We start from the raw sequence: 27,375 nt of genomic DNA on the forward strand, positions 1-27,375 counted from the left end.
CCTGACTCTGGCCAGCAGCTCCTAGTTTTAGGGGGAGCCCAGAAGGTGGAAGATACTCAGTGATCAGGGAACTGATGGCAGAACCCAAATGTCATAGGGATGCAGGTGCGGGTATACCCCTCGATGGGGAGATGGAGAGGTGCAGGATTGGAGATGGGGCCAGAAGGGGGCAGAGGACTGGTGAATTGAGGGGGCTCAGAGCATTTAAGGGAGCTGGAGAGAGCAGCCAGAGATTGGGCAGAGGTCAAGGGGGGGCCAGGGAAAGGAACCCAGCTGGTGTGGGATGAGAAGGGCAGCAGAGAAAGGCCCCATCACAGACTCCCAGCCATCACACTCACCTTGCTGCTAGACACCCCTCAGAGCATAAGCCACAACCTGAGCCCCCATCCTGTCTCACCAGCAGTCCTGCCCCGTCTCTTGACCCCTGTGAGTCCCCATCCAGGGGCAGGGGTTCTCTCTGGGGAAGGGTTAGGCCCCATGTCTATACCCAGGCTGCGAGACATGGCCAGAACTGATTTGTGGCTTGGCACCGGGCCAAGTGACAGGGACCTAGGCCTGCTTCTGCCCTGTGTTCCATATCCTGAACCCCACTCCCTGCTTTTCCACCCCTCAGATGTTAGCAGCTAAAAAAGGGGCTGGCCCAGAATCAAGGAGGAATGCCCCTTCAATGCTCCCAGGGACAGCCCCTGGGTCACTCCCTTTCCCCCAAGGCTCCTGAGTCTCCGGTGATAGTCTCTGTGACACTCGTACAGGGGGCTGTCTTCACCTCAGGCACCTTCAGACACAGGTGGCATCCCCTCCAGAGGTGTTGGTGCTTTAGGAGGCTTGCTGAGAGGTCAATGCCCAAAGATCCCAGGCATCTGCAGGGGAGCGTTGGTGGGTGGGGAGGTACTGTAAGTGACACATGGCAGAAGTCAGCCTCCACCTTTGAGGGCCCCCGGGCCTGCTCATCCCCAAGAGAAAAGAAGAGAACGCAACTTCTTGAGAATTTATTGGCTGGGGGCTGTCCTGCCTTCCAACCAGGCCTGAGCAGATCAGCTAGCTGGAGAATCAGTCCTCAGGGTACCCGCTATGGCACCCCTGCATTTCTTCGGGTACCTGCTGTTCCTCGGTTCAGCCACACTTTTGCAGGGCCAAGCCACTGGGCCTCCTGGGTTCCCAGACTGCTAAGTGATCTGGGCTCCCCCTGTCTGGGCCTGTCTGCTTATCCTCCATGGGAGGATGTTACTTTCCTGTCAAAAGACAGGTCCACTCCCTCTCAGTATCACAGATTCCAAGGAAGCAGATGGGGTTTAGGTCTCCCATTCCTGTGAGTCATGGCAGCTGCTGCTCCTTGAGGTCTTTGTTCTCTTAGTTTCCATCTGGCTCAAACATACCCAGGCCTCAGACTCAGGGAGCCAGGCATCCATCCGTACTCCCTGGCAGGAGGAGGAAGTTGGACTAGAGCAGTGAATGGGCCAGGTATCAGGGTGGGGTCAGGAAGAGCTGGGTTTCTCCACTGAGGGATAGAGCTTGCGTAGGCTGGAGTCCAGGAGGAAGTCCACTGACCTGTGGGGTGGTGGACAGTGATGAGCAAGTAACCACTGGGAACTAGAGGGGGGAATGGGAGGTAGGAGGTCAGGGCTAGGAAAGGGACTCCTAGATGCAGGACACAAGTGCCATCCAGGTAGCAGACATCATCCTTTTCTTTGTTCAGCTGGGGAAACTGAGTCATAAAGAGGGTAAAAAGCTCACTTAGGGCCTTTATTTAAGCTATGTTCCCTTGGGAAAAGACTGCTCTTCTCACTCTATGTTGATCTGGTTGAGTTGGCCCCATCTCTGGTTCTAAGAGCAGGCACATGACCCAAGTATGGCCAATCAGAAAAGAGAAATTGGCTCAGGGGAGGGCACTGAGTCCAGAATAGACCCATGACAGCCTTCCTTGGGATTTTCTTGGTCAGTTATGAAAAGCTTCCTCTGGGGCTTGCTAAACTGATGAGATGGAAGCTAGGAGCTGCTGGAGGCTATTTCTGCTCCCATGTGGGGAAAATGAGTGAAGCCAACATAGGGTGGTGTGGAAAGAAGAGCAGTAGGATGGGGAGATCAAGACCCCTAAAGACATCATTTGGGTGTCTAGATCCAGCCATGCCTGAAAGCAACATAACTCTGGACTTTTCAGTTTCATGAAACAATTAATTCTTATTTTACTTAACCCAGCTTTAGTCGGGTTTCTGTTACCAAAACCTCCCCAAACCCATCCCCTCCAATTTGCACCTGTTCCTGCATGCCTCTGGCTGTTCTGTAACACTGGGCTTTCTTCCTAGAATCTATTGGTCCTGTGTCCTATACCCTCAAGGCACCTCCCAAACCTTTCCTGTCAAATACCTGCCAGGACAGAGTCCTTTCTACCTCAGGAGCCATGACTGCCAGCCCTGCCTCTGCTGCTATTGTTTTCTGCAAAGTGGGAACACCCCACTTCTCTTGGAGCTTATCTCCACCTGTAGAGTGGATGATCTCTGAGGCTGGGAGGGGCACCCACCTGTCAATGGGATGGATGATGACAGGGATGACCAGAAGCCCCAGTGCAGTGGTGGTCCACTTACGGACAGACAAAGGCCAACGGGTGGCAGTGCCCAGGATGTAGAGAGAAGCAGCACACACACGGTTGATAGTGAAGCCTGGGATAGCCACAGAAGCCAGAGCCTGCCACACAAAAGTGTCCACCACAGCCACGGTCACCCTGGTGCTGCGACCTGCCTCCGGGCTTGGTACCTGGTAGGAACAAGAGACAATTAATCCAGCAGGGGAAGAGGTGGGAAATCCTGTGGACAAGGGAATGAGGCTGGACCAGGGCAGGGAAGGGGCCAGTGGGGATGGGGACAGAACCACACTACTGTCAGGTTCTGGACTGTGCCAATTCAGGCCTGAGGGTGGACTCATTCACATCCAGAACTGGGGTACAGACTGTGTCACATGCAGGGCTAGGGGTAGGGTGCACTACCTACAAACAGGACTGGGGTATGGACTGCAACAGGCAAGGTTGTAGGGATTGGATTCGTCCACCAGGGACTTTGCCACATGCAAGGCTCTGGTAAATCACAAAGGGAGTGGACTAGGGTGGGGGGTTGAGGGGCAGGCTAACACTCACGTCTCCTGCCTTCTTGCCCTTGTCAATGGCATCGGCCAGCACGTAGGAGCTGGACACACCATAGCTCAGCCACACCACAGCTGCTGGCACCAGGGAACGGAATGCCTCTCCCACCTCATTGGCATAGCCTGTTGGGGAGAAGACATTTAATTCTGGTGTAGGGAGTGGGGTGCCTGGGTGGCTCCATCTGTTAAGCATCTGACTTGATTTCGGCTTAGGTCACGATCTCAGGGTTGTGAGATGGAGCCCCACGATGGGGTCTGTGCCGAGCCTGGAGCCTGTATAACATTCTCTCTCTCTCTCTCTTTCTGTCTCTCTAAAAAATAAATAAAAATAAAAAAATAATAATTCCGGCTATGGGGAAGGGAGATGTTTTGCTCCACAAGGGGGCACTAGTCCTAATCCCAGCCCGCTAAGCAGTAGCTGGGTGACCTTAGATAAGTGATTTTATTTCTCTGAGTTTCAGTTTCCGGCTCTATAAAAAGGCACCTATGAAGTCCTCCTCGACTCCGGGGCCATTGCGGGAGAGCTGGGTACAGTCACAATTATTCCCTCGCCCTCCCGGCCTGGGTTCTAGAAGCGCGGGCGCTAATGGGGAGCAGGTCCGCTGATGAGGCCCTCAGCACGTGCCAGGTCCTTCCAGTGCCTCACCTCCCTCTACCCGTACAACTACCACTCCACGAACACTGTGCTCATCTCTATCTGCCAAGAAGAAAACCGAACACCAAGCAGAGCCGCACGAGGGCCAGATGCCCACTCCACGGCCAGGGTCCCGACGTCCCCTCAGCGCCTTCCTCCCAGCCCTGGAGCTTACCCCTGGGAGGCTGACCCGCGCAGGGCCGAGCTGTGGGGCCTCGGGCAAGTCGCTGGCCCTCTCTGAGCCCGCTCTCTGGCCCAGGCAGAATGAGGACTGTGGTCCTTCCACCTTCTCCAGGCCTCTGGCTGGCGTCTGGCGACCTCTGCCTCTCCAGCCCCGGGGGGGGAGGGGGGGGTCACCATGCCCCCGCCCCCTACTCACCTAGATACCGCACCCAAGTGTCCCGGAAAAGGTCGCGCTCGGCACCCCGCGGGGGCGGCTCGGCCATGGCGCTTCTGGCTCGGCCGGAGCCCCTGCAGCCGGTCCTGCTGCCGGTCCCACCTCAGCTTCCACTACGGCTCCAGGCTGCCGCGGCGGGACCAGCCGAAGGTCCCGGACTGAAGGACACAGGTCGAGCTCTCCCCGCCAGCAGGGAGCGTCTGCAAATTACCCCGCGCACCGAAGCCCCTCTCCCGGGCTTGGGTTTCACAGATTAATATTCACGTTTTCTCCGGGGTTGAGTGGCTGTCGCAATCCTTACCCGCGACAGACTGTAGATTTGGAGCCCAGGAGACTGGGGTCCAAATGTGGCATGCTACACTTCCTGGTTACACTTTATAGCTGTGTGACCTCAGGCAAGAGACTGTGTACTCTGAGCCTCATTTTATTAATTTATTCAATGGGGAACACGGTGTTCACTCCTGGGACAGTTGCAAGGATTAATTATTAAGAAATCATTTATTAAGTTTACCACTGGCCAGACCGTTCAGTGAAGACTCTAGACAGATTTCTTTCTTAAAGCATCCCACCAACCTGGGACCCCCATTTTACAGACAATGAAATAGGGGCGCGCGCGCGCGCGCACACACACACGCACACACACACACACACACACACACACACACACAAATGGGTCACTTTCTCAAGTCATACAGCTAAGTGGTGAAGCTGGCATCTGAATCCAGGCAGTGGCTCCAGATCCTGCGCTCTTAAATTGAGCTGAGTTAAGGAGCCTGGGGGGAGGTTGGATATTTGGACTCCAGTGCCTTTCTGCCAGGTGCCATGTTCATATATCAAGTTCTGAGGTCTAACTGGATTGATGTAACCCCCAGACCATGATTCTTGTGGGAAGGACCTAGTATGAATGAATGAATGAATGAATGAGGCTAAGGAAACAAGACATCAGGGAAGTGAGCAGAACCGAATGAGTGGTCTTGGGTAGTAGCGATTACTTAGCCTGACCTCAGTTTTCTCATGTGTACAATGAGTGCGCTTCACTAAAGCTGTGAATCCTTTGGATTTTGGAGGTATCAGCTAGCAAAGAGGCAGCCATTAAAGACAGGTAGTCCTGGGTTCAAATCCCAGTTGAGCCACCTATTAGCTATGTCTGTAAAACCCACTAGAGGCCCGTATTTCCTGAGCGCTCACTTGTTAAGCCTCTCTTCTAAGCGCTGTGCGCGTATTATTTCCTTGAATCTTTGCAACAATCCAGGGCCATAACCACAGGGCTGTTGCCTGGTACCCAGAGGGCACTCATTTTAAAGAAATAGCTTTTTATGATTTTCAAATAAAGATTGGAAACATAAAGACCACTGATTCAGTATTAAGGATCTCATTTTGGGACACCTGGGTGGCTCCGTGGTTGAGCATCTGCCTTTGGCTCAGGTCGTAATCCCCGGGTCCTGGGATGGAGTCCGACATCAGGCTCCCCGCCCCCCCCCCCCGCAGGGAGCCTGCTTCTCCCTCTGCCTGTGTCTCTGCCTCTCAATCTATGTCTCTCATGAATAAATAAAATCTTAAAAAAAAAAAAAAGGACCTCCTTTTTAGTCCTCGGCGTCTCTTGTCATTTTATGGTTGTGTAGGGCAGCCGGATCAGCCGTGGTGACCTTGCAGGAAGCTGGGACTCGGCCAAATGGCGATCTCTAATCCCGGAAACACCGGTAGCGCTGGCGGGGAATTAGGAGACGGTCCCTAGCACCACGTAAGCGTCGCTCGGCCGCTCCCCTCCCCCTCTGTGCCCCCCGCGGGCTCCGCGCACTCCCCAGACCCGCACTCGTCCCTGCGCAGGAAACTTCCAGGGCGCACGGTGAAACCGAGTGGGGCGGGGCCTCCGCCCAAACCTTGAAGGTTGTTAGCAGCCCCCTTGGTGCCCTTAACAAAGATGGCGGAAGGCGGTCCTTCGGCTGGGCCAATCGGGAAGCAAGCTGGTCGTTGGGTCCCCTGGGAAAGCGCGCGCCATAGGGGAATAGCGGGTGGCTTCTGCGCGTGGACCCCACTTATTGGCGGCTGGGTGAGGCTACTGAGGCACAAGTTCTGTCACTCTGAGGGGCAGTGAGGAGCTAGGTGGTGGGCATTGACTTCCATTCCCCGTGCGCTGAACGTTGCTTCTTTATTCATTGGTTAATTTTCCTAACAGAGCGTAGTAAACCAAGGTCGGGACGACCCCTCGTAAGCGGCCGGGCCGGCGCCCGCGCACCCTCAGGCGGCTCCGCTCGGCGCCAGCCCCGCCCCTTGCTCCTCCCTCAGCTTCGCCCGAGCGTCTCCGCACGCGGGGCCCGCGCCTGGCTCTCCCGCGGCCCGGGCGGCGCCGCCTTCCCGTGTCCGTTTGCGGGGCGTGGCGTGGCGGTGCGTGCGGTGGCTCCCCGCAGGGTCCGTGCCCTCCGGTCCCCGGTCGCTGAGCGCCTCCCGGGCCAGCCCTGCTTGTCGCTGGCCGGAGGGGCCGGGGGCCTTCCGGGCGCTCTGTGGCTGCCCCCAGATGCCAGGCCGGCCTTTGGCCCCCTGCCCCGGCAGCCTCCCCGCCAGACCCCAGGAACCCAAAGCACCCGCCGGACGCCTCCCCCAGAGATGGGACCGCCAAAGCCTTGCTGAGGTCAGTCAGGAAGCGGGCTGGCCGGCACCGTGGGAGACCCAGACTGGGGAAGGCCTTCACCGAGATCTGCTGTCTTGATGTCACTTGTCATTTTTGTGTGGGATGCTCAAATGCAGAGTTACTTGATGAGAGGCTGGCGGCCCTGAGACGGGGCGGGGGTGGAAGCCTCGGCATTCACTCCCACCCTCAGCCCCCCTGGCCCTCCCCGGAGCTGGGATCCCTGGAGGTGGTTTCCCTGTGCTTTGTTTGCGTTGAAGGACAGTGGCTGGGTACCAAATGTCTGTCCTGAGAAGCTGAGTCACTGACAGTAATTAAAGAGATAGCCAGTGGGTCCCAAGAGTTGCAGAGGTCTCAAGGTGGCTTCCCTGTCTACCCCTGAGTGGGAAGATCTATGCTGAGTCAGGCCATCTCCTGAGACCTGGTGGGAAACGCCAAGAGGTCCTAGCCTCAGAGATAGGAAGTTTACAAGAGCCCTTGACCCCCACCACCATGACTCTAGCAATCTGCTACCTTGCTACTCCTCATTAGGATCTAGACTTAACATTTTCATTTGGGAGCAAGTTCCTCCCCTACAGCCGGCTTCCCTGAAGTGTTAGGTCTCAATCTCTCTCTCTCCCTTTTTCTAGTTTCTTCCGTGCTGCCACCCCCATCTTCCCCTCCCTTCCTGTCTCAGCTGTCACTGGACAGGTGAAGTTGGCACGGCTTATAGGATGGTAGATCCTATCATGGTGCCCAGCCCCAGGGGACTCTTAGTAATTTGAGAGGCACGGAGACCCTCTCCTGCTGCTCTCTCGCTTCCTAATTCTGAAATGAAAGTTCCCCAAATTCAGCCCAAGGTCTTTCTTGTAGCCCAGCTTTTTCTGGGCATCTGGGTACTGGGAAAATGATGGCTACAGGGACAGAAACTGACAGGGAGACACTGAGGGAGCCAGGTCTGCTGTGAGGAGAGGCATTACTTTGGGGTGACTGCCCCCAGTTGTTTCATCTTCTCTTCTGAGGCTTTGTCTGGAAGCAGGACCTCCACAGTGAAACTGACCTTCTTGGCATGAATGAAGCTGTAGGTGTTGTCAAACCGCAGGACATCTGAAGGGAGGCAGAAAACCAGACAGTCAGGCAATTCTGACAAAGGACAGCGATTTTTGTTGACTGAACAAGGCAGTGTGTGGTACATAATGAGGACCAAGGTGGCATAAGCAATTGTCCCTTACCTTCTGAAACTTCAGATCTTTACAGAGAGGGGGAAAAATATAAGAAAGACTATGCTGAGTGCCAGGATGAGTGAGAGAGGCAACCACATCTGTCAGTGGTTGGAAGGGGAGGGCCCTATAGACTGAAATCTATAAAATCATGTAAAAGGCTTTTCAGAGGAGTTAGAACTCGAACTGACAAAGCAAAATCAGTAGCTGCAGTAGTTGTCATAATAATAACAACAGCAATGGTAACGATAGCTCCTTGGGTGTCTCAGCCCTGGATTGGTAATCTATATATACTATTATATTATTGTTCAAAATAACTCCCAAGTTCAGCATTAGTTCTGCTTTAGAGCATATAATAAAAAGGAGGTCACAGTGTTACATGGTGAGGAAGTGATGGTGCTGCAATTTCCCCGTGGCAGCACTGTTGCCTAACTTGAGCCCTGGAGAGACAAGCCCGGAGAAGGTAAAATATACAGAGTTTTGGAACCAGGACTTTATCCCACCAAAAGATAAATGGCCAAAGATGCGCACCGCATCCTTGTTTGTAATTCTGAAAGATTAGGAAAACTCAAAATGGGCATGAACTTGGCAGAGAAGGCTTTGAAGCCTTGGCCAAGGAACAGAAAGCCTTTAATCTACCCCTTTTCTTTTTAAGAAGTTGTTCCCTTTTAGTCAAACAGCCGTTCAAGAGAACAGAGTGTGAGAACAAAAACACTGGCTCTGCCCTTTCCCTGTCCTGGTCTTCTCTTTTTCCAGAAAAAAAAAAAAAAATTAAATAAGCCAAAAAAAAATGTATTTAAACCTGAGGTTTAACCTCTCCCCTCTCCTGCTCCTAGATAAAATGCATAGTTTAGATGTTGGGCAGACACACCACCCACACTTTCTTCATGGTGTGAAGTGAGTATTACTCATTGATTTCCTCTCTGCACCAGAGGTCTCTCAGAACCAATAGTTCCAGAGTGGTTGAGCGTCTGCCTTTGGCTCAGGGCATGATCCCAGTGTCCTGGGATCGAGTCCCACATCAGGCTTTCTGCAAGGAGCCTACTTCTCCTCTCCCTATGTCTCTGCCTCTTTCTGTGTCTCTCATGAATAAAATCTTAAAAAAAAAAAAAAAAAAAAAAAAAGAACCAATAGTCCCTCTGGAAAGAGGGACACTTCCTCACTATCCTGGATGACAGAGTCCCAGCAACCAGGATTAGTCATGCTGGGGGAGAGTTCTGAGCTCCTTGGATCGAGATGGCTCAGCCTTGTATAGTCTGCCCTCAGAAATGAGGAAGGGGCTATTGGAGGCCCAGGCCCCAGGGAAGTGGAGTTCATGAATTGCATGGTTCATTTTGACACTAATCATGTACTGACAGACCTGTAGAGCCCCCCTGGGGCCTCCAGGTTAGGACTTCTCAACCTTTATTGGGGAACCGACCCCCTTGAGACTCTGATGAAAGCACACCATTTCAGATCACCTGGAGCCCATCATGGACCCTTGGGGGCAGAGTTTCCCAATGGGAAAGGCACCATTCTGAAGAATGGTGGTACATGGGTGTAATCGTGTCCTCTCATTTATATATGGAAAAAAATATGTATTCTAAATTAGCTTCCCTTTATTTCTCCTGACGAGAGATTCTATCGCTTTTTAAATTACGTATTTAGGTGGGTTGTATTATCCATTAATTTCATTTCAGAATAGTAAATTAGACTCTGTATGTTATAAAAGAGAGGTGTTTGGTCTTTAAGCTTTACAGTCACTGCTCTGGGAAGTCTACAAACCCCAGATTAAGACCTGCTGCTCTGGGGGGGGGGGGGTCCCTGGGTGGCTCAGCCATTTGGCACCTGCCTTTGGCCCAGGACATGATCCTGGAGTCCCGGGATCGAGTCCCACGTTGGGCTTCTTGCATGGAGCCTGCTTCTCCCTCTGCCTGTGTCCCTGCCTCTTTCTCTCTCATGAATAAATAAATAAAATCTTAAAAAAAAAAAAAAAAGACTCCTGCTCTAGAAGGGCCTTGCTGGCCAGTTAGTAGAACATGTGACTCTTAATTTCAGGGTTGTGAGCTCAAGCTCCATATTGGGCATGGAGCCTACTTAAATACAAAATAGGGGCTCCTGGGTAGCTCAATGGTAGAATGTCTGCCTTTGGCTCAGGGCATGATCCCGGGACCCCGGGGTCCTGGGAACGAGTTCTGGATCAGGCTCCCCACAGGGAGCCTGCTTCTCCCTCTGCCCACGTCTCTGCCTCTCTCTGTCCTCATGAATAAATAAATAGAAATCTTAAAAATAAATAAACACACACAAAAAGACCACCTGCTGTAGCCCACTCTCCTTATTTTAAGGAGAAGGAAAGCAAAAGCTAATTATTTAGAGACACTTGCTCAAAACACTTGGAGAGTTGGTTGCACAGCTGGACTCAGAAACCAGGCCTCTTGGAGCCTAGCTGGGCTCTTTTCTCCCCAGCACTGCCTGGCAGTACTGTTGAACCTTCGTCCAGTGTTTTAGGTCTTTTAGACTGTTTTGCCCTCCTGGTGGACAAAGTCCAGATCTTTTCTCTGAATCCTCTTCTTTCCTAGTATTATTCTACACTCAGGCTCTCAGGAAATATTAGTTGAGAAAAAAATAAGTAAAATCAATTCAGACTTTTCTTCTCCACCTTACTAGTTAAGTACAGTTGGGCAAGGACCAGAATGGCCTGAGGTGGATCCATGTGCTCTTGCCTTTGGAGGCTGGCACAGAGTTTTAATTTCTCCACGGAGTGATTATGTTCCACTCTCAGGGAATCGCCTGGTTCTTCAAAGGCGCTGCCCTCCCACAGGTGAGCTTGTAACCTGATACTGGGTTCTTTATGGGCTCAGGTCTAACCTGAGCCATGGCTCCAGACAACAGCTGATCCCACCTCATTGTCTTTACACCTGGGGAGGGGACATGGGTGCTGTGACCTGCCTTTAATCCTTCTTGGAATGGACAAGAAGCAGTTCCCAGTCAAGGCCCCACAGGCAGATAAATGTTCAATCTGGGAATGTATCCAAGAAGAGCTAAAATAAATTTGGGTTTGCAAACCTAAGCCAGATTATGTTGTATTGTTCCTGGGTCCTTTCTTAGGCTGTTATCCTTCAGATAATATAGACAGTAATAGGCCATGCTGGGAAATGGGTTGGGCGCTGCTACTGGCTATATGATCTTGGGTAAATTACTCACCTGGTCTGGGACTCCACTCTACCCCCTGTCACATCAGGGGTAGACCTGATCATCTCTAGGATAGGCTATGGCCTAGAGATCTGGACCAGAACTCGAGGATTCCCTCATGTCTTCTTTTGGTGTGTATGCAAGCTACTTTGTGGGAGAGATAACATCCCTTCTCTATACCTCAGCTTTCCTGTCCACTTAAAAAAAAAAAAAAATCAAGCTTAGGGCACCTGGGTGGCTCAGTCACCTAGGCGTCTGCCTTTAGCTCAGGTTATGATCCTGGGGTCCTGGGACTGAGCCCCAAGTCGGGCTCCCTGCTCTGTGGGGAGTCTGCTTGTCCCTCTCCCTCTCCCCCTACAATTCTCTCTCTCTCTCTCTCTCTCTCTAATAAAAATCTTTTTAAAAATTCAAGGTTATATATCAAATATGCTCTGTGGATAATAGTATCTGGGCTGGTGTGCTAGGCCTTGTTCTTGCTGAAGCATACAGTAATATGCCTTCTTCTCCAAGGACCTGGCTGTTTGCTCACTAACAAGCATACTCCTCCCTGGGGAGCCATACCACAGAGCATCTATAATAAAGGAGTGGTGGAGACCAAAGGTTGCCTGGCATGTGGGGAAGTACATAGCATCTGAAGTTGGGATGATGGTGTGAGACATCCGGGGGCTAGCTCGGATATCTCCTGGTGATGCTGCCCTAGAAATGGGGCATAGGGCTTCTCCCATCTCCAGCACCATCTCTAGGATGGTCTTTTTCCCCCACACAGGTCTTGCTCTAATTATTATAATGGTGACTACAGTGTGTTGAGTGCTTGCTATACACCAGGCATTATGCTAAGTGCTGTCCATTTAATCATCATGTATCCCCATGAGGTAGAGAATTTGATCCCTATTATAGCAATCATGAAACTCAAGCTCAGAGAGGCTAAGTCACACGCCTAAGGACCAGTCAGTCTCAAATCCAAGTCAGCTTGATGATAAAGCCCTTGCTCTCATCGATTTTCCACACCTGGCCCATTGGCTCTGATGTAAAGAAAACTGGACATTTGAAGCGCTTTTTGTGTGTGTATGTGGTTTTTCTGCTTATAAATGTAGTACATGATCATTGTAAAATAATATAGTTGCAGAACTAGTGTAAGAAGGTAAAACCCTCTAGAAGCTTCCTACCATCCCAGAGATAACCACCATTAGAGTTAGCACAGATTCCCCAGAATTCTTTTCAATGTATACACTTAAAAAAAAAAAAACAAATTGTGTATATACCATATGCTGTTTCATTCTTTGTTTTTTTAACATGTATCAGACATCTTACATGTCAATTTATTCTCTCAAATGGGTATAATGTATTCCATTGTATGCATGGGCCATAATTCATTTAACAAGATCTTTTTAAGACCATTTGGTTTATTGCCAGTTAAGGCTGCCAGGAACATCCTTGTCTCTATATCTTTGTGTCTTTGTGTAAACATTTCTGTAGGATAAATTTCCAGAAGTAGAATCGCTGAAAGGAAATTTTAATTGATACCACAAAGTTGAAGGAGGTAAAACACTTTCTTTCTTTCTTTTCTTTTTTTTTTTTTGGAATTTAATCTTTAGGTAAAAACACTCAATTCCTCCTGGCTAAACTTCCTGTTCATGTTCTGTACCTGTTTTTTGATCAAGTTGAAGATAAGTGAGACTCATAGGGTCAGGACTGGGCTTTTCAGCATTCTGCTCACCCTGGGATCCCTGCACCCACCGAGGCAGATCTGCCTCTCTGATGTCTGGGGAAGGAGCATTCCCCAGAAATATCTGGTCACAGTTACAGATCCAGTTAAATTTGGACCAGAGAGCAAGTGTTCTGAAACCTTGTGGTCACCTAGCACCATGACTCACCTCAACCTGGAAATATCAAGTCAGAGTCCCACCCTGCTGCTAACTAGGTGGGTCCCCTGCTCATTTCCCCTCCCCAAGCCTAGGTCCCCTCATCTGTGTAAGGAGAGGGTCAAAATGATGGAGCCCTATGTCTAGTTCTCACGTCTGAGACCCTAAATCCTTGGAAGAAGAGGGACCTCACAGGCAGACAGCCAGGGCAGGGGCTTTAAGCCATGAGAGAGGTACTTACAGATGCCAGGATCACTGCAGGTGAGGGTCCCATCCTCAGGAACCAGGTGGGCATTGTACCTCTGGTTGGAAAGCACCTCTGTCATCTCCCCTGCCCGCTGCCGCTCCCCCACCTTGGTCTTCAGGAAAATCCCGAACCCAATGTCCGAACCGTCTGACATGAACTGCCACCTGCAGGGGACATCCTCTCATTCAGGCATGATTGCATCTGTGTGCGTGCTGGGGGGGGGGGGTCCTGCCCCCAGGGTGGCTCCTCCCACCCCAGCCCAACCACTGGCACCTATGGCTGAAAGGCACAGGTGGCCTATCAGGGTCCAGAACACTACCTGAGGACACAGCCAGGAAAGAGGATCTCATACTCCACTTGGTGTGAGGAGCCACGAGAAATCTGCACACTGTGCTCATACTGCTGTTTCACCTGATCTCGCACGTAATACTTCTTGGGAATGTCACCCCCATAGTTGATCTAGAAGCAAAGCACAGAGTGAACTGAAATGTGCATTTGAGCCAGGTTTCCCTGATGAGCCCTCGCCCCTATGGGCTATGCAGGGGACTATGCAGCTCATACCTTGGATTTGCACTTGGGGTTTCCATCGGGATCGGTCATGGTGCCCCCATACTCCACAGGCAGCTGATCAGGGCTGACATATTTCAGTAAAACCTCCTTCCAGTTTGCTGGCAGCAGAGGGAAGGAAGGAGGAAAAAAGGATTGTCACTAGACAAGATTTCCTCACTGCCCTGTGGTCAACACAAAAGAGGCAGGAAAAACCTGTCTGCCTCAGCACGCAAAATGCAGGCATTGTAAGCACATGATGTGCACACAGCTCCGCAGAGGGTCCAGGAGGAGCCATCACCCAGAGGACTGCCCTTTCCCTGGACTAAAAATCAGGATATCCAGTGTCCTATCTCCATTGCCTCTGGCCAGTTGAGGAACCTTAGGTCAATCCCTTCATTCTGAGCCTGGTTCCTCCTGCCCCACAGGGCTCCAGTGGGAGGGACGGGAACTAAGTCCTTGAGAAGGTGCTGTTAACTGTTAACTGCCCCCAGATGAGTCTGAGAGTAAATCATCACCTTCAGGCAGGTGATACAAATATCTGGTATGCGATCAGAGGGCACAAAGAAAAGAGGGAAAGGCATCCCCTGCAGAGGGAACAGCATGTGTAGCAAGCAGGAGGGCCTGAATCGCAGTATCCCCCTGGTTAGACCGAATTCCATCCAGGAAGGTCCAACCACGTGTCTCCTCCCCTACTTTTACCTACATGGAATCGTGCTCAATCGTGACTTACTGACTGCGCCACTATAGAGAGGCCCCTTAAATGGGTTTCCTTGGCTTTACCCCAGCCACGACTTCACGTCTGCTCTGTTTTTCAGGCTGTCTAGCTGCCAGTGACTCGGCTCCTTTTTCTTTCTTTTTTAAATAACCAAGCCCTTTCCTGACTAGGAGAGTTTGAGTCTAGTGCAACCAGTGCTGAGAACCACTTCACCAACTCCAAATTCCTAAACCACTGTCAGCCAAGTAACAATATTTTGATACTGGAAACCTTTTCATGCTGACCCTAGAGACCATAAATAGGCAGCAGCTTCAAGCCATGGGGTAGAACCCAGGTCCTCTGCTGATACTGACTAGAATCCCACAGCGGCTATCCGGGGTCTCACAGCCTCAGATTTCTAGGGTCCTGAGACCATGTAACTCCTACAACATGGCATCTAAGGTCTTGGGGAGAATGTAATCTGTGCTCTTAAGCTCCACTGACCAGTCCAGAGTGAATGTCTTCCCTCCTCTGTTCAAGATCCCGTATCTTCTGAGCCTGAGGCAGGTCTGGTTGAAAGGGCTTCAGGTGTGGGTGGGAAAACAGCCTGCACCTCCTCTGCAGCTCTGCTGCCAGGAAACCCGACCGTCTCATGCTCATGGTGGGTGGTAGCAGCAGCAAAGCCAAAAATCATCAGAGCCTTTTGCTCAGATTTTATATTTCTTCCCCCAGCTCAGCTGGAAAGTTGGAATAGGGCCAGAGGGGCCCTTCCCATCTTACAGAGAGAGAAAATGAGGCAATAGGAAGCAGAACTCTGTTGCTGCCAGAGTCAGGACCAGAACCCAGAAGTTCTGTACTTTCCAGAATGCTTCATGCCACTCCTAGGGCTCACTAATACATATGGGGAAGATCTCCACTTCTGGTGTGCTGCCTGATGGGGAACATTCAGAAACCTTCAGAATCCCTCTTACCTACCCCCAAGGCCGACTCCATAGGTGGCATCAAGCCTGACATGAGTCAGTCCCAATCTACCTTTCTGGCCTTTTCTTCCCACCCATTCCACTAACACTCCGGCAAAAGTCAGCTCCTCTCTATCCCGGCTGACTTGATTCCTGCACATCTTCCTCGCTGCTTCCCCTCATGCCTCAATGTCTGCTTGACTCCCCTGCGTATCCAGTCTCTGTCGAGTGAGGCCCTGCCAACCTCATCAATCACTCCTCCTCCCTGGTGGGCTCCTCTTGCTCCACCTGCTCTTGAGCTCAAAGTTCCCAGGGCTCTTTTTTTTTTTTTTTTTTTTAAGATTTTATCCATTTATTCATGAAAGGCAGAGAAAGAGAGGCAGGGACATAGGCAGAGGGAGAAGCAGGCTCCCTAGGGGAAGCTTAATGGGGGACTCCATCCCAGGACCCTGGGATCACGCCCTAAGCCTAAGGCAGATGCTCAACCGCTGAGCCACCCAGGCGTCCCTCGGCTTAATTGATAATTCCCAAATTTCCAAACTGGGGTTCTCTCCTCAGCTTCAGGCCCAAGCATCCCCAACATCTGTAGATCTCACAGACTCCTCAAACTCAGTGTCAAGCTAATTCCTCCAGCTGTGTCCCCAGCTGAACTAATGTCACCAGTGATTATAATACTCAGTCATTCATGCCAGAGACCAGAAAGTCATTCTAGATTTCTCTTCCTCCTTTCCTACACCCAATGCGATCAGGTTCTGCTGCTTTACTTCTTAAGTAAGTCCCAGATCCGGCCTCTCTTTTTTTTTAAATGTTGCTTTGTACTGAGCTCATAACTAGTTCTTTTTATTTTATTTTTTTAAGATTTATTTATTTGACACAGAGACAGCACAAACGGGGAGCAGCAGGCAGAGGGAGAGGGAGAAGCATATCCATCCCAGAATTCTGGGATCACGACCTGAGCCCAAGGCAGATGCTTAACCATCCAAGCCATCCGGGCTCCTCTATTTCTAACCCCCCCCCCCACCCAGCTCAGGCTTGCAACGTCTCTTGCATGGACTGCGGCCCTGGTATACGCACACTGGTACCTGTCCTTCACAGGCTTGCTGGTCAAATGTGTCTGCCTTTAAAGTCTGATCCTGGTACTCCCCTTGCTCAGAACCCTTCTTTGGTTCCCCACAGCCCGTAGAGCTGTGTCCCAGCTTCCCAGCACGGTAGGGAGCCTATCTCCCGGCTCCCCTCCAGCTGCACCTCTCCCCAAGCCCTGCCACCCCGCTGCCCTGCCATGCTCTCTACAACGGCCTGAGCCACAGCGCCTAAGGTCTGTGCTCAGTGCTATTCCTTCTGCCCAGCGGCTTCCCGCCTGGCTTCATCTGGCAGCCTCTTACTCATTCCCTAGCACTCAGATGAGGTAGGCATCCCCTAACTGGGGTGAGGAGGGGTGAGTGCCCCTGCTCACTGTTCCCACCCCCTTCTTGATTCCCCGCTTTTACATTTAACCTGCAGTGCTGCTACATGTCTGTTTGTGACTCTCCTTCCCCAAGAGCACTGCCAGGGACGCTGTCTGATTCATCTTTGTCACCTGGTCCAGGGTCGGCACACAGCAGGTGCTCATCAAAGGAAGCCACTCCTAGTTGCCCCTAACTAAAAGCAACCTCTGCTCCTGTGACCTCTGTGGCACTTCCCTCTGCCATTTCTAGTACCTTTTCTAGCTTGTATTGTCACTTTCTCTACCGGCTTCTCTCCTGTTAATACTGTAAGCTCCCTGAGGACAAGACTGGTGTTTTGGGTGCCTGGGTGGCTCAGTTAGTTAAGCGTCTGCCTTTGGCTCAGGCCATGATCACAGGGTCCTACGATGGAGCCTGAGTTGGGCTTCTCGCTTAGCTGGGAATCTACTTCTTCTTCTGCCCCTCCCCTGCTGTTCTCTCTCTCTCTCATATAAATAAATAAAATCTTTTTTAAAAAAGACAAAAAAAGATTGGTGTTTCATTCATCTTTGCACCTACAGTGTTCAGTACTTTCTTCCAGAGTGTCTGAGAGAAAGAGTGCTTATGAAAACAGAAGGGAAGACCCTAGCCCAGCCCCCACTTGCTCCTGGGTCCCACCACTACCAACCCAACAGAGGAAGCCTTTGCCCTAGACACTTCTAAAGCTATCTCCGATTTGGGTCGTGTACCATCCCATGGCGTTGAGAAGAGTCTGGGCTACTCACCCCCCAGGACCATGATCTTCTTGCGTGTGTCCTCACTCAGGAAGGGTTTGATGAGGTTGTAGGCCACAGGAAACAGCTTGGGGGCTGGAACAGAGACCAAGTGATGTGAGACCAGGAGCAGGGCTCACCCTGTCCCTGACAGTGTCCTCCACAGACCCCTGTGTCAGGTCACAGGTTCCCTAGTGCTGTGGGGCCCACACAGGCAGCCCAGGTTGCAAGGCTTGGTATGGCCACCTCTTACTTCCAGCTTCCCTGTCTGGACAGCGGGTGTAGCCTTCCTACGTCACCGGTCCAAGAGGTTCCAAGGAGGTAATAAATCCTAAAAGCTTTGTGAACTGTGAATTGGTCTGCCTACATCAGGGGTCCTCAGATGCCCTCCTCTGGCTCATCCCATTCTACTCTCCTGAATCTGGCCCAGGAATGCTTTTGGCCCCTCCTTCCCATTTGACTTCATCACAGATACCTCCCAACCTACCTTTATTTATTTATTTTTTCCAACCTACCTTTAACAACAAAAAGACGCTTCAGCGTTTCAGGATAGTTCTCCTCAAACATACAGAGAAACTGTGGAAACAAGATCACCGAGTCCAGCAAGCTCAGACCTCTGTACCAGGGAGGCAGGCCCTGCCTTCTGCAGGCTAGACTTGGCCCCCGTGGCCTCACCCACAGGGCATCCCAGCAGAGTGGCCTACACCCACTTTCTTTCCTCTCCCCACCCCTCCTCCCAGCCCCACCCCTCACCTCCCCATAGGCCTCCACTGCTGGCTTCCAGAGATGCTTGAGGCCAAGCCCCTCGCAGTCATAAATCAGGGTGACGGTCTCCACCTTCTTCCCCATCTGCAAGGGGCAGAGGGGCAGAAAGTCACATCAGGCTGCCGCACTGCAGAAACCTACTCCAGTTCAGGGCAAGAAGCTGATTTGCTTGTGTGCTGAAATGGCAACCGTATCTGGGCGGGGCCATATCTAGGGTTTTCCGAATTGAGATAATCACCCCCAGGCCAAAACTGTAGACTAGGCTTGTCACTCTTCCTGCCTAAGTGTCCCTGTTCTTATCCAGTAAACAACTGGGTGGATCTAGATTATACCTGAGGTCCCTCCTGTTCTGCAGTTTGGCCTGATGGCCTGCCTCTTCCTCTGGGCGCAGCACCTGGTAGCGCCCAGTCCATGGGGCCTTATGTGACCACTTATCTGGCACAGAGGCACAGAGACTCTCAGTCCAACCTAGTCCTCAAGGGTGCCCATCTAGCGCTTCTCTGCATCCGCAGCCTGCAGGGTCTCTGGACACATTAGGCTTTCAGTGCAAGTTTGTGAATGACAGTGTTGAGATGTTTCCAGATATATGACATCATTTCACTGCATCCTTACACTAGCTAGAGAGGAAGGCAGGAAGGAAGATCGGGGTGGCTCCAGCTCTCTCCCTTTAGCCTTTTTCTCAGAGAGGGAATCACCTGTCCTTATCTTTTTTTGAATGCAGCGTTAGAGAAGCACAGACTCTGAGCTCATCTACACCAACAGAACCCAATACTATGACAAAGATTTTACAGATGCTCAGATGAATGAGAAAAGCAATATAATGTAGTATGTTATCTATGAAAGTAAATTTCTTTGATTGAAAGGACTTCCCTTTATTCTGAGACTATGCCATTCTTATAGTTTTGGGGGTTAATTATAGCAACAGTAGCCGGTAAATTTCCTTTTAAGCCCTGGAAAAAAATAGAAATGTGGCAACACGGGTCAGTCCCTAAAACATTGAGATTTCACTTGTCCGTGAAATCCAAACCTCTGGGCCTCAGCCCTGAAGTTATGCGTAAATCCCTGTGTGATATGCCTACTTCTGCTTGAACACTTCACAGTGATGAACTCGTTTTCAACCGAGCTAAGCCCACTTGCCTTTTCGGTCTGGCGGGCACACTCCTGCAGGAGCCGCTCACAGTCCCGCATCTTGGTCTTGAGCAAGTCCTGTTTGGTGGCTGAGAGGAGTAGACCCTTGGCATCCAGAGGTCCAATGATGTCGTACCAGATGGGGCAGCCGTCCAGGTCATAGCCACACATGCCCCCTGACAGATAATGTTGGACCACCTGGGCAAAGACATAGAAGGGGCATCTGGTCAGCAGGTCAGGGGAGGCCATACCTTCCCTGTATCCCGGGACCTTTCTATGGGTTCATCAGGCTCTCCTTCCACAGCCTTTCCCCCTGGATGGCAATGGATACCCACTCTGGAACTCTTAGGGCTCACTTGGCATGGTCAGACCTCTCCTCTGAGGGTCCCAGTCCGACAGACTCGGGATACAGATTGTAGGTGTGATGGACCTAACTGACATAGTGGGTGGGGTAAGATCATCTGTCCTCACCTCTGGAGGCTGCCAGCTTGTGATGTGGTCAATGTCCTTTTGCTTTCGGAACTCCACATGCTGCAAAAATACAGTCAGGACTTTAAAAAAGCTGGGATGGAGGAACCCCTTATAGGCATCCAACAATAGGTAATACCGTGCTCCAGGTATGTCACGAGAAGGCAAGTGGCAGGACTGGAGAAGAAGGCACTGCCTATTTTTGAGGTCTGTGCAGAATGGACTGTAATTCTTAGCTGGCCCAGAACTATGAAAGCTCTGTGTTACCAGGGTAGGGAATGTACTTTGTCCCAAAGGGATAAGGCAACAGTGGTCAGCTAATACTCAGATATGCCACACGAGCCAGAGGCTGTGATCGAGTGGGCAGAGTGGGCAAAGGAAGTCCAGGCCCAGTGTGATTCTGATGGGTGGGAACCGAGGCAGGCAACAGTAGGATATGGAGCCAAATAGATCTCACCTTTCTGAGCATGGCCTCGGACTTCTGCAGGTCGAAGTTTCTTGCTGTAACAGGGAAATGTGGTCAGGGTTAGACCAGCGGCCTGGGCATCTAAGGTAAGGGAGATTTCTCTATTCCTGTGCTTGGGGCTGACTCCTCCCCAACTTCACCCCCAGCTGACTCCTAAATCACTCCACCACGCAGAAGCTTATTAGGAAGACCTTCTCTAGGGCTTTCTGGAACACCACTATCCCGAAAGAGCAGGTCAAGGATCAGGGCAGGTGGGTGCAGCCTTGTAACTTCAGAATCAAAAGAATTTTACCCTAGTGGATGCAACAGGTGAAAGATCTCATTTCCTTTCAAGGAAAGTGAACCCTGGACCCCTTTATCAATCAGCCTTCCCCCTCTGCACAAAGTTAATCTCCTTCACGGTCTAACATCCAGTTCTGAGAACTTGACCTACAGTTCAAAGATGAACACCGCTGCCCCATAATCTGGGGCAGATCTAGTAGAACATCCCCTGAGGACAGAAGGGTTGATGAGCCTCCAGTCAACGTTGCCATATCTGCCAAGGACCCACACAGACCCTCATGGGACACAGAGGGCCCTCCTCCCAGGGTTCCTGGAAAGCTTCAGAATTAAAGTTTACCTAGGCCAACTCTTCATCTGATGCTCCAATCCCCAAGTCATCCTGCTCAAGCTTGAACACAAAGACCTCACTGCCCCCCAAAACCACCTGCTTCCAGATAATCCAAGCTGCTATTTGCACTCAGGGCTCATTGTTATGCTAAGCGGAGATCCACTGCAGGAGGCAATCAGAAAGTAGGATCCCTTCCTCAGCCACATGACAGGCTTTCCAATACTGGTGAATTCTGGGCTGCCACCTGCGTCCCCTCAGCTGTCAGGTTGCCCATCCATAGATCCCTTCTTGGACCATTCCTCACAGCCTGGTTTCAAGTCCATCCACAGAACTTCCCTTTGGATGGTTTCCAGTCTGCCAGTGTCCTACTTAAAGCGGGCTGCCCAGAAATGAGCACAGCACCTTGCCTACCCTTCTCCAATAAAGCCTAAGAACTTTCTTGGCAACAGTCATACCCTTAACTCAGATGGAGCTTATAGTCAACTGACCCTCCCAAATCCTTTTCAGCTGTGCTGCAGCTAAGGCTCCATCCCATATGTTGTGAAGCGGTTTTCTGGATACATCCCTATCAGATTTCATCTTGTTACCGTTGGCTCACTCCATTTCATCCTTTAGGGAGTTTCTGAGATCCAGATTCTGATCAATTTTTGCCAACTGACCTATGAACTGTCCCTCCCAGCCCTCTGTCCTCTGGATCTGACTGACATCTAGATCTGCTGACAGCCCTGGAACCTGGGCCAGACAGGCTGCCCTCTGGACTGTCACCGGTCCCTTAATCACTGATCTCTGGGAGTGGCCAAGCATATTCCCTGACTCTGCTATCATGAAATCCACTCCACTGTCCTGCACCCGAAGAGGGCATCAAGAGATTTGACCAATGCCACACCCGTCATCGGTGCCACACACACATTTGTAGAACTTGACGGCCTTTACTGTTAAGAAGTTTCTTCCGATGGCCACATTTCATGCACCATCATGGCAGCAAGGGGGAGCTTTAGGAGGAATATAATCTGGGTTTGCATCTCAGCCATTCCCCTTTCTCCCAGTGTGACTTTGAGATACTGCACATCTCCAACTGAATCATCAATGATCTAGAAACACATGAAAGATGCAAAGCAACACACTATCATGATGGGGGAGCCCAGTTGGTTTGTGAGAGTGGGAATCCTCCATAGGAACAGAAGTGGTGGTGAAGTGTGTGTGACCCCTTATCACCGGACAGCTCTCTAGTTAGCCTGTATCTGCCAGCACCCAACACCCAGGGTCTTCTCTGAGGGCCCTCCCTGAGTTGCCACTTGGCCTTGGCAGCACCCGGCACGGTACCTCCCGGTGCCTGCTGAGTCAGGCCTCTCCAGGGTTCCTGTGCCTTGGTCTGAGGCAGATCAAAGCATGGCTTAGGGCACTGCCAGAGAACATGACCTAGGAGCAGCTATCCTGGGTTCTTATTTGATCACTTTTGAATCCTGAAGAAGGAGGAGACTCAGACCGGCTTTGCCCCCTTCCTCCCCGACACACACACAGTTTCTACTGTCTTCTTGTTTTCATCAGGCCATCTGATCCTCCTTGCTGGGAAGCCCAGAGCTCAGCCCCACTCAGGGGGAAGCAGTACAGACTAGTATGCCAGCTATCAGGGCCAGGAGGCCCACAGAAAACTAAACCCGTGTGAGGGGAAGGGGCCGAGAGTGGAAGCCTGAACTAACACCTAGGTTAGAGAAAGACATTCTGCTAGCATGCACTTTGAAAAGGTTTCCTTTAGAATCAAAGGCAGAGAGGGAAAAGGTTTCCTTAAAAAAAAAAAAAAAAAAAAAGGCAACAAAAACCCTAATTGAAATTCACAGTAGAGTCTGACCAGGCCTGAGCTCCTGCCCGGGAAATGTAAGGCACAAATAAAGTGCCAAGGAGATATTTCCTCTGTCTGAAGAGGCAGAGCGTGGCTTCAGGGGCAGCTGTGGCTTCCTGGAGAGAACACTGGCCTGAAAGCCTGAGACCCCTGGTTGCTGCCCTGATTCTGCTTCTCATTAGCTGTGTGCCTTCAGGTACGTGCCTTCCCCGCTCTGGGCCTCCGCTGGCAAGGCCTCCCACTGGCCATCCATCTGGCAAAGGAGGATGACTATACTCTTCGATATCTTTTTTTTTTAATATTTTATTTATTCATGTGACACAGAGAGAGAGAGAGAGAACATGAGCAAACAGAGCAGCAGGCAGAGGGAGAGGGAGAAGCGGGCTCCCTGATGGGCAGAGAGCTCACCTCAGGGCTCAATCCCAAGACCCCAGGATCAGCACCAGAGCCAAAGGCAGACCAAGAGCCTAAGGGACCAAGCCACCCATGTGCCCCACTCTTCGATATTCTTGCATGCAAAGAGAGGGGTTATCTCAGGACTGGGGAGTTGGGAATGCCTGGGAAACCAACCACCAGGAGCCCAGGCAGCCTCCTCTCAGATAAAAGAGCTGCGTTATTATTCAGCTCTCTGAAACCACTCATCTCTACCTAACAGCAGCTCGGTGGTGTGTTTGATCATCTTGCATCTGGCTCTTTAAGGCAGCACAGCCTTCCCACGCTGCCTACCCACCCACTTCTAGCTATAGTCCTTCAGCAAATGCTAGACCAAAATATCCTCCAGCGCTGGACCCGACTTCACTGCGCCCCCGTGCTGCCCCTCCACCCAACCTGAGTGGGCTCGGTGGGGGGTGGTCACAGCATTTTTGGGGAAAGGGTCAAGTGGTACTTTCAGAGACACAAGGGGCCCCATGTGGCTTTCCTGGCTGCACCACCCCTAGGATGCCTACCAGTAGGTCCCCAGAGTGTGGCAGCTCCATTTCTGGCAAGAAAAGAAATATACATCTCTTCACCTGTCCCAAGACCCCTGGGTTAAGTATGTGTGTGTCTATGTCTATAAATAAACAATCGGGCGTGGTATACACTTTAGTGTTGGGGGCCATGAGTCTATATCACAACTGAATCTCTGCTAGCCTAACACAGTGGAATTTTCTCTATTATTTCAATGGCCAGGAATAAAGTTTTTATAAAGAAAAAAAGAAGTGTCACAGGAATCAGGGTGGCACTTGAGAGCAGAAGAGAAAAAAGAAAGGAGAGATCTCAGGAGTTGGGGCATGGGGTTGAGCTGTACTCTGATGCTCCGAGAAAGCCATGCATTTCATTACCACATGCAGAGTTCCATCCTGTTACATCTTGCAACAGGCAGGGCAGCCTGTCTGGTCCTATTCTACCAGAGAGGAACCTAAAGCAGGTGTGTGCACCTGGCCCACATGCCATCATCTGGCCAGGGCAGAGCTAGACCTAGAACTCAGGGCTCTGGAACCCGGTAGGGGCTCGAGGGTAGTCTTGTCTACCTAAGTTAGGCACTCTGCCCCTCCTGCAAGCTAAACTCTGCCCTAAACTGCTGGCCTGCCATCCCAAAAGGCCACAGAGGGGGATCAGCCTCTCCCAGGGGCCTGCACTCTGGTTCTAAACTTGGCTCTGCCTCAGGCTTCCCACATGGCTGGGTCTTCCTAGGCTTCTCCTCAATCCACTTCCCCAAAGTCCATCAGCAGAGTGGATTTATGGAATGGGTGGAAAGTGCACTGGGCTGGGAGTCAGCCCACCAGCTCTAGACTTCTCTCTGCCTGTAGCTCAAATGCTGTGTGACTTGGAACAAGTTACTTCACCTCTCTGAGCCTCAGTGTCATTATCTACTCAATAGGAGGGTCAAGGTTACGTAATCGCCAAGGGCCCTTTTGGCTCTAAAGGTTGAATTCTCCAGATTTGAAGATTGCCAGGGGCAAGGTTCCCAGAGGGTGCCATTCTGCTACTCAGAACAAGCCCCTGCCCCAGCCTCCCACAGCCCCTCTTCCCTCACCTCGGAGCCAGCGCAGGAGAAAATAGTCATCTGGATTCGGCAGGGTGGGCAGCACATCCTGGACATTCTCCCGAAACTGTAGGGAGAGGTAGTAGGGTGAGTGGCAGGTCCCACCCTGACCACCCGCTGCCCAGGACTCTCCATAGGGACTGTGCTGGACCCCTCTACAGCATGGGTCAACTCTGCAGACACCGGCTGAGCACGTAGGCTGCATGGTGCACTCTTTGCCTCAGTGGATAGCAAGGAGGAGGCAGGAAGGGAGTAACACTCTACCCTTGCCTGCTGTGTGCACTTCCACACTCCCCAGTGTGGCAGTGGGCATATGTGTTCCCAGCTAACTGTGATAGTAGACACTCTGGGACGTGCCACAGTAAAAGCTGTTTGCCAAGCATTCCCTGTGTGCCCAGCACTGAACTTGGCACTTATCTTCTTCATGCTTCACTCAGAATCTCTAGACGTCTTACTGTCCCCATTTTACAGATGAAGAAATTAGAGCTCAGAGAGGCTAAGTAACATGCCCAAGGTTGAGCAACTAGTAATCGGAGGAGCGGGGATGCAAACCCCGGTCTGTCAGAGGCCAGAGCGTGCACTCTTTCCACTGTAGTCTTCTGCCCCTTAGTCATGGACTGGGGAGCACTGTGCTGGGGAGTAGAGGGAAGGAAGAGTTGGATTGTGACTGGCCCAGGAAGACAGTGGGTTCATGACGACTTCAAAAAAGACACTTGCCAGAAACCAAAACAGGTGCCAAAAAAACATTTGCTTGGGCTTGAAGGACTTCAAAGGTAGCAGGAGGGAGGAGGGCCATCCAGGTGGAGGGAACAGTTCCAACAGGAAGCCACGAAGGGGGAAAGTGCAGGGAGTGCCAAACAAGAGATATGGACAGTGACCCTGAGGGATGGTCACATCTACCTCCAACTGCTCACTACCCTGTGGGTGAGCACCCCCCCCAATGCTGTCCCCATGCCTCCTGCTCCCAGTCACTCACCCTTCTCTAGTCAATGACCTACAGGACAACCACGGAGGGGACCAATGAGGACCTGCCACTTCTGCCCCTTGCCTAGGTCAGCAAGGGACTCAGAGTATCCAGCCCCATCCCCCAAACAGCTCCCAGACTTCCAGGGAAACTGGTCCTCCAGGGCCCACCCCTCACCAAGGACCCCACCCAGCCTCTGGTCTCTAGTTTAATCACCACCTAATCCCTCCTCTGCCTGACTTCCCCTGCAGGTCAGCAGTAAAACCTGAAACCTCCCTATCCAGCCTCCCTGGGATGGAGGAGGCCCAGCCTGGGGCAAAGCTTTCACAGGGTTGGTGCCTCAGCCCCGCAGCCAGCCGTGGCAGGAGACACATGTCCCCAACATCCCCCCCCCCCCCCCGGCCGCCACCAGCGCCAAGCAACGGAGAGCTGCTTGGCTGTGAGCATCCAAACCCTGAGACCAGACCCCATCAATTCTGGGGTCAAGGACAGCCAACCTCCCATCTCCTTAAGGGCAACAAAGAGTAGAGTCAGTTGGTGGAGAAGGGATCCAGCCTCCAAACTGTTGCCCCCTCCTCTTCCCAGGCACCGGGGCAAAGCCAGGTTACTCCCTAGCCTTCTGAAGAGCATCTGCCTGAGTTCCCAGCCAGGGAGGGGCCTGGACCGCAGGACAGAGGAGGGCCCGTCTGAGCTCAAACTAACCTCAACCCAGTAAGTCACCCATGGGATTCCAGGCTTCACACAGAAGGGTGCTCCCTTCAACATCGTGGGGTCCAACCCCTCATTTCATTTCCTCAAGGGGCACACAGTGAAGGACGGGTTTGCCCAAGGTCGCAGACAGACTTGGTGCCCCAGCAGGGGCTCTCCAAGTATCCTACGGAGATGTCAGGGCCCTGTTGGCGGTGCCACTGCCCCCGCAAGAGGAAAACCTCCCGGAAATGGGAGGAAATCTGGGGCCCTACCCCTGCCCCTGCCCCGGGGGGCCCCCGCTGCCAGGCTCCGGAATGAATATTGCCTTTGTGCCCTGGCTGCCTCCGAGGGCTCCCAGGCAACCACTTCTCCCCAGGTGGCACCGCCAAGGGCTCACTCGGGGCGGAGGCTGGGGTGGCCAAACTTCCCCGGGGCCTCCTCGGCCGGGCCGGGAGGGAGGGGCGCGCCGCGGGGTGCCACCGGCCGTGACTCCCTCCGTCGCCCGCCCCCGGTCGGCCCCTTCCCGGCTCCCGGCAGCCGGCAGGCGAGGCCCCGGCCCGGGGGGGGGGGCGGGGGGGGCCGGGATCAAGGCTCACCTTGGCCAGTGCCTCCTTCTGCCTGGGGCTCAGATCGCCGACTCTGCCGCTCATAGTGGCTCGGGCTCGGGGCGCGGCGGTTGCGGAGCTGATGGAGCACGGGCTGGTTCTCCGCCGCGGGAGTAAAGTCCCAGCCTTTGGCCGGGGCCGCGGGGCTG

At 52.1% G+C, this 27,375-nt stretch overlaps 2 protein-coding genes across 2 annotated transcripts; both read right to left on the bottom strand.

Moving 5' to 3' along the window:
- Nucleotides 1–974: 974 nt before the first annotated feature.
- On the bottom strand, nt 975–5,640 carry MTFP1 (mitochondrial fission process 1). Its single transcript, XM_055322690.1, has 4 exons — nt 4,146–5,640; nt 3,128–3,255; nt 2,519–2,751; nt 975–1,548 (listed from the first exon to the last, which is right to left on the bottom strand). The coding sequence occupies exons 1-4, from the start codon at nt 4,210–4,212 to the stop codon at nt 1,476–1,478; spliced, it is 501 nt and encodes a 166-aa protein (XP_055178665.1). The 5' UTR covers nt 4,213–5,640; the 3' UTR covers nt 975–1,475.
- SEC14L2 (SEC14 like lipid binding 2) lies at nt 3,149–27,375 on the bottom strand. The gene is made up of 13 exons (XM_055322689.1): nt 27,218–27,375; nt 24,959–25,034; nt 20,483–20,526; nt 20,029–20,088; nt 19,567–19,755; nt 18,418–18,513; nt 18,180–18,240; nt 17,677–17,760; nt 13,830–13,936; nt 13,588–13,727; nt 13,263–13,432; nt 5,740–7,875; nt 3,149–3,255 (listed from the first exon to the last, which is right to left on the bottom strand). The coding sequence occupies exons 1-12, from the start codon at nt 27,269–27,271 to the stop codon at nt 7,745–7,747; spliced, it is 1,212 nt and encodes a 403-aa protein (XP_055178664.1). The 5' UTR covers nt 27,272–27,375; the 3' UTR covers nt 3,149–3,255; nt 5,740–7,744.

The sequence above is a fragment of the Nyctereutes procyonoides genome, unplaced genomic scaffold (genome assembly GCF_905146905.1).
Source record: "Nyctereutes procyonoides isolate TBG_1078 unplaced genomic scaffold, NYPRO_anot_genome, whole genome shotgun sequence".
NCBI classification, from domain to species: domain Eukaryota; kingdom Metazoa; phylum Chordata; class Mammalia; order Carnivora; family Canidae; genus Nyctereutes; species Nyctereutes procyonoides.

What these genes read in the sequence shown, in the direction of transcription:
- MTFP1 (XM_055322690.1), bottom strand. Translation starts at nt 4,212, where the DNA reads ATGGCCGAGCCGCCCCCGCGGGGTGCCGAGCGCGACCTTTTCCGGGAC. An exon ending in CACTTGGGTGCGGTATCTAG is followed by an intron (nt 3,256 to 4,145) that starts GTGAGTAGGGGG and finishes TCTCCCCAACAG; the next exon opens with GCTATGCCAATGAGGTGGGA. An exon ending in ATCATCCATCCCATTGACAG is followed by an intron (nt 1,549 to 2,518) that starts GTGGGTGCCCCT and finishes ACCACCCCACAG; the next exon opens with GTCAGTGGACTTCCTCCTGG.
- SEC14L2 (XM_055322689.1), bottom strand. Translation starts at nt 27,271, where the DNA reads ATGAGCGGCAGAGTCGGCGATCTGAGCCCCAGGCAGAAGGAGGCACTG. An exon ending in CAAGCTGGCAGCCTCCAGAG is followed by an intron (nt 19,756 to 20,028) that starts GTGAGGACAGAT and finishes GTCTTTGCCCAG; the next exon opens with GTGGTCCAACATTATCTGTC. An exon ending in GTGCCCGCCAGACCGAAAAG is followed by an intron (nt 18,514 to 19,566) that starts GCAAGTGGGCTT and finishes TGCCCCTTGCAG; the next exon opens with ATGGGGAAGAAGGTGGAGAC.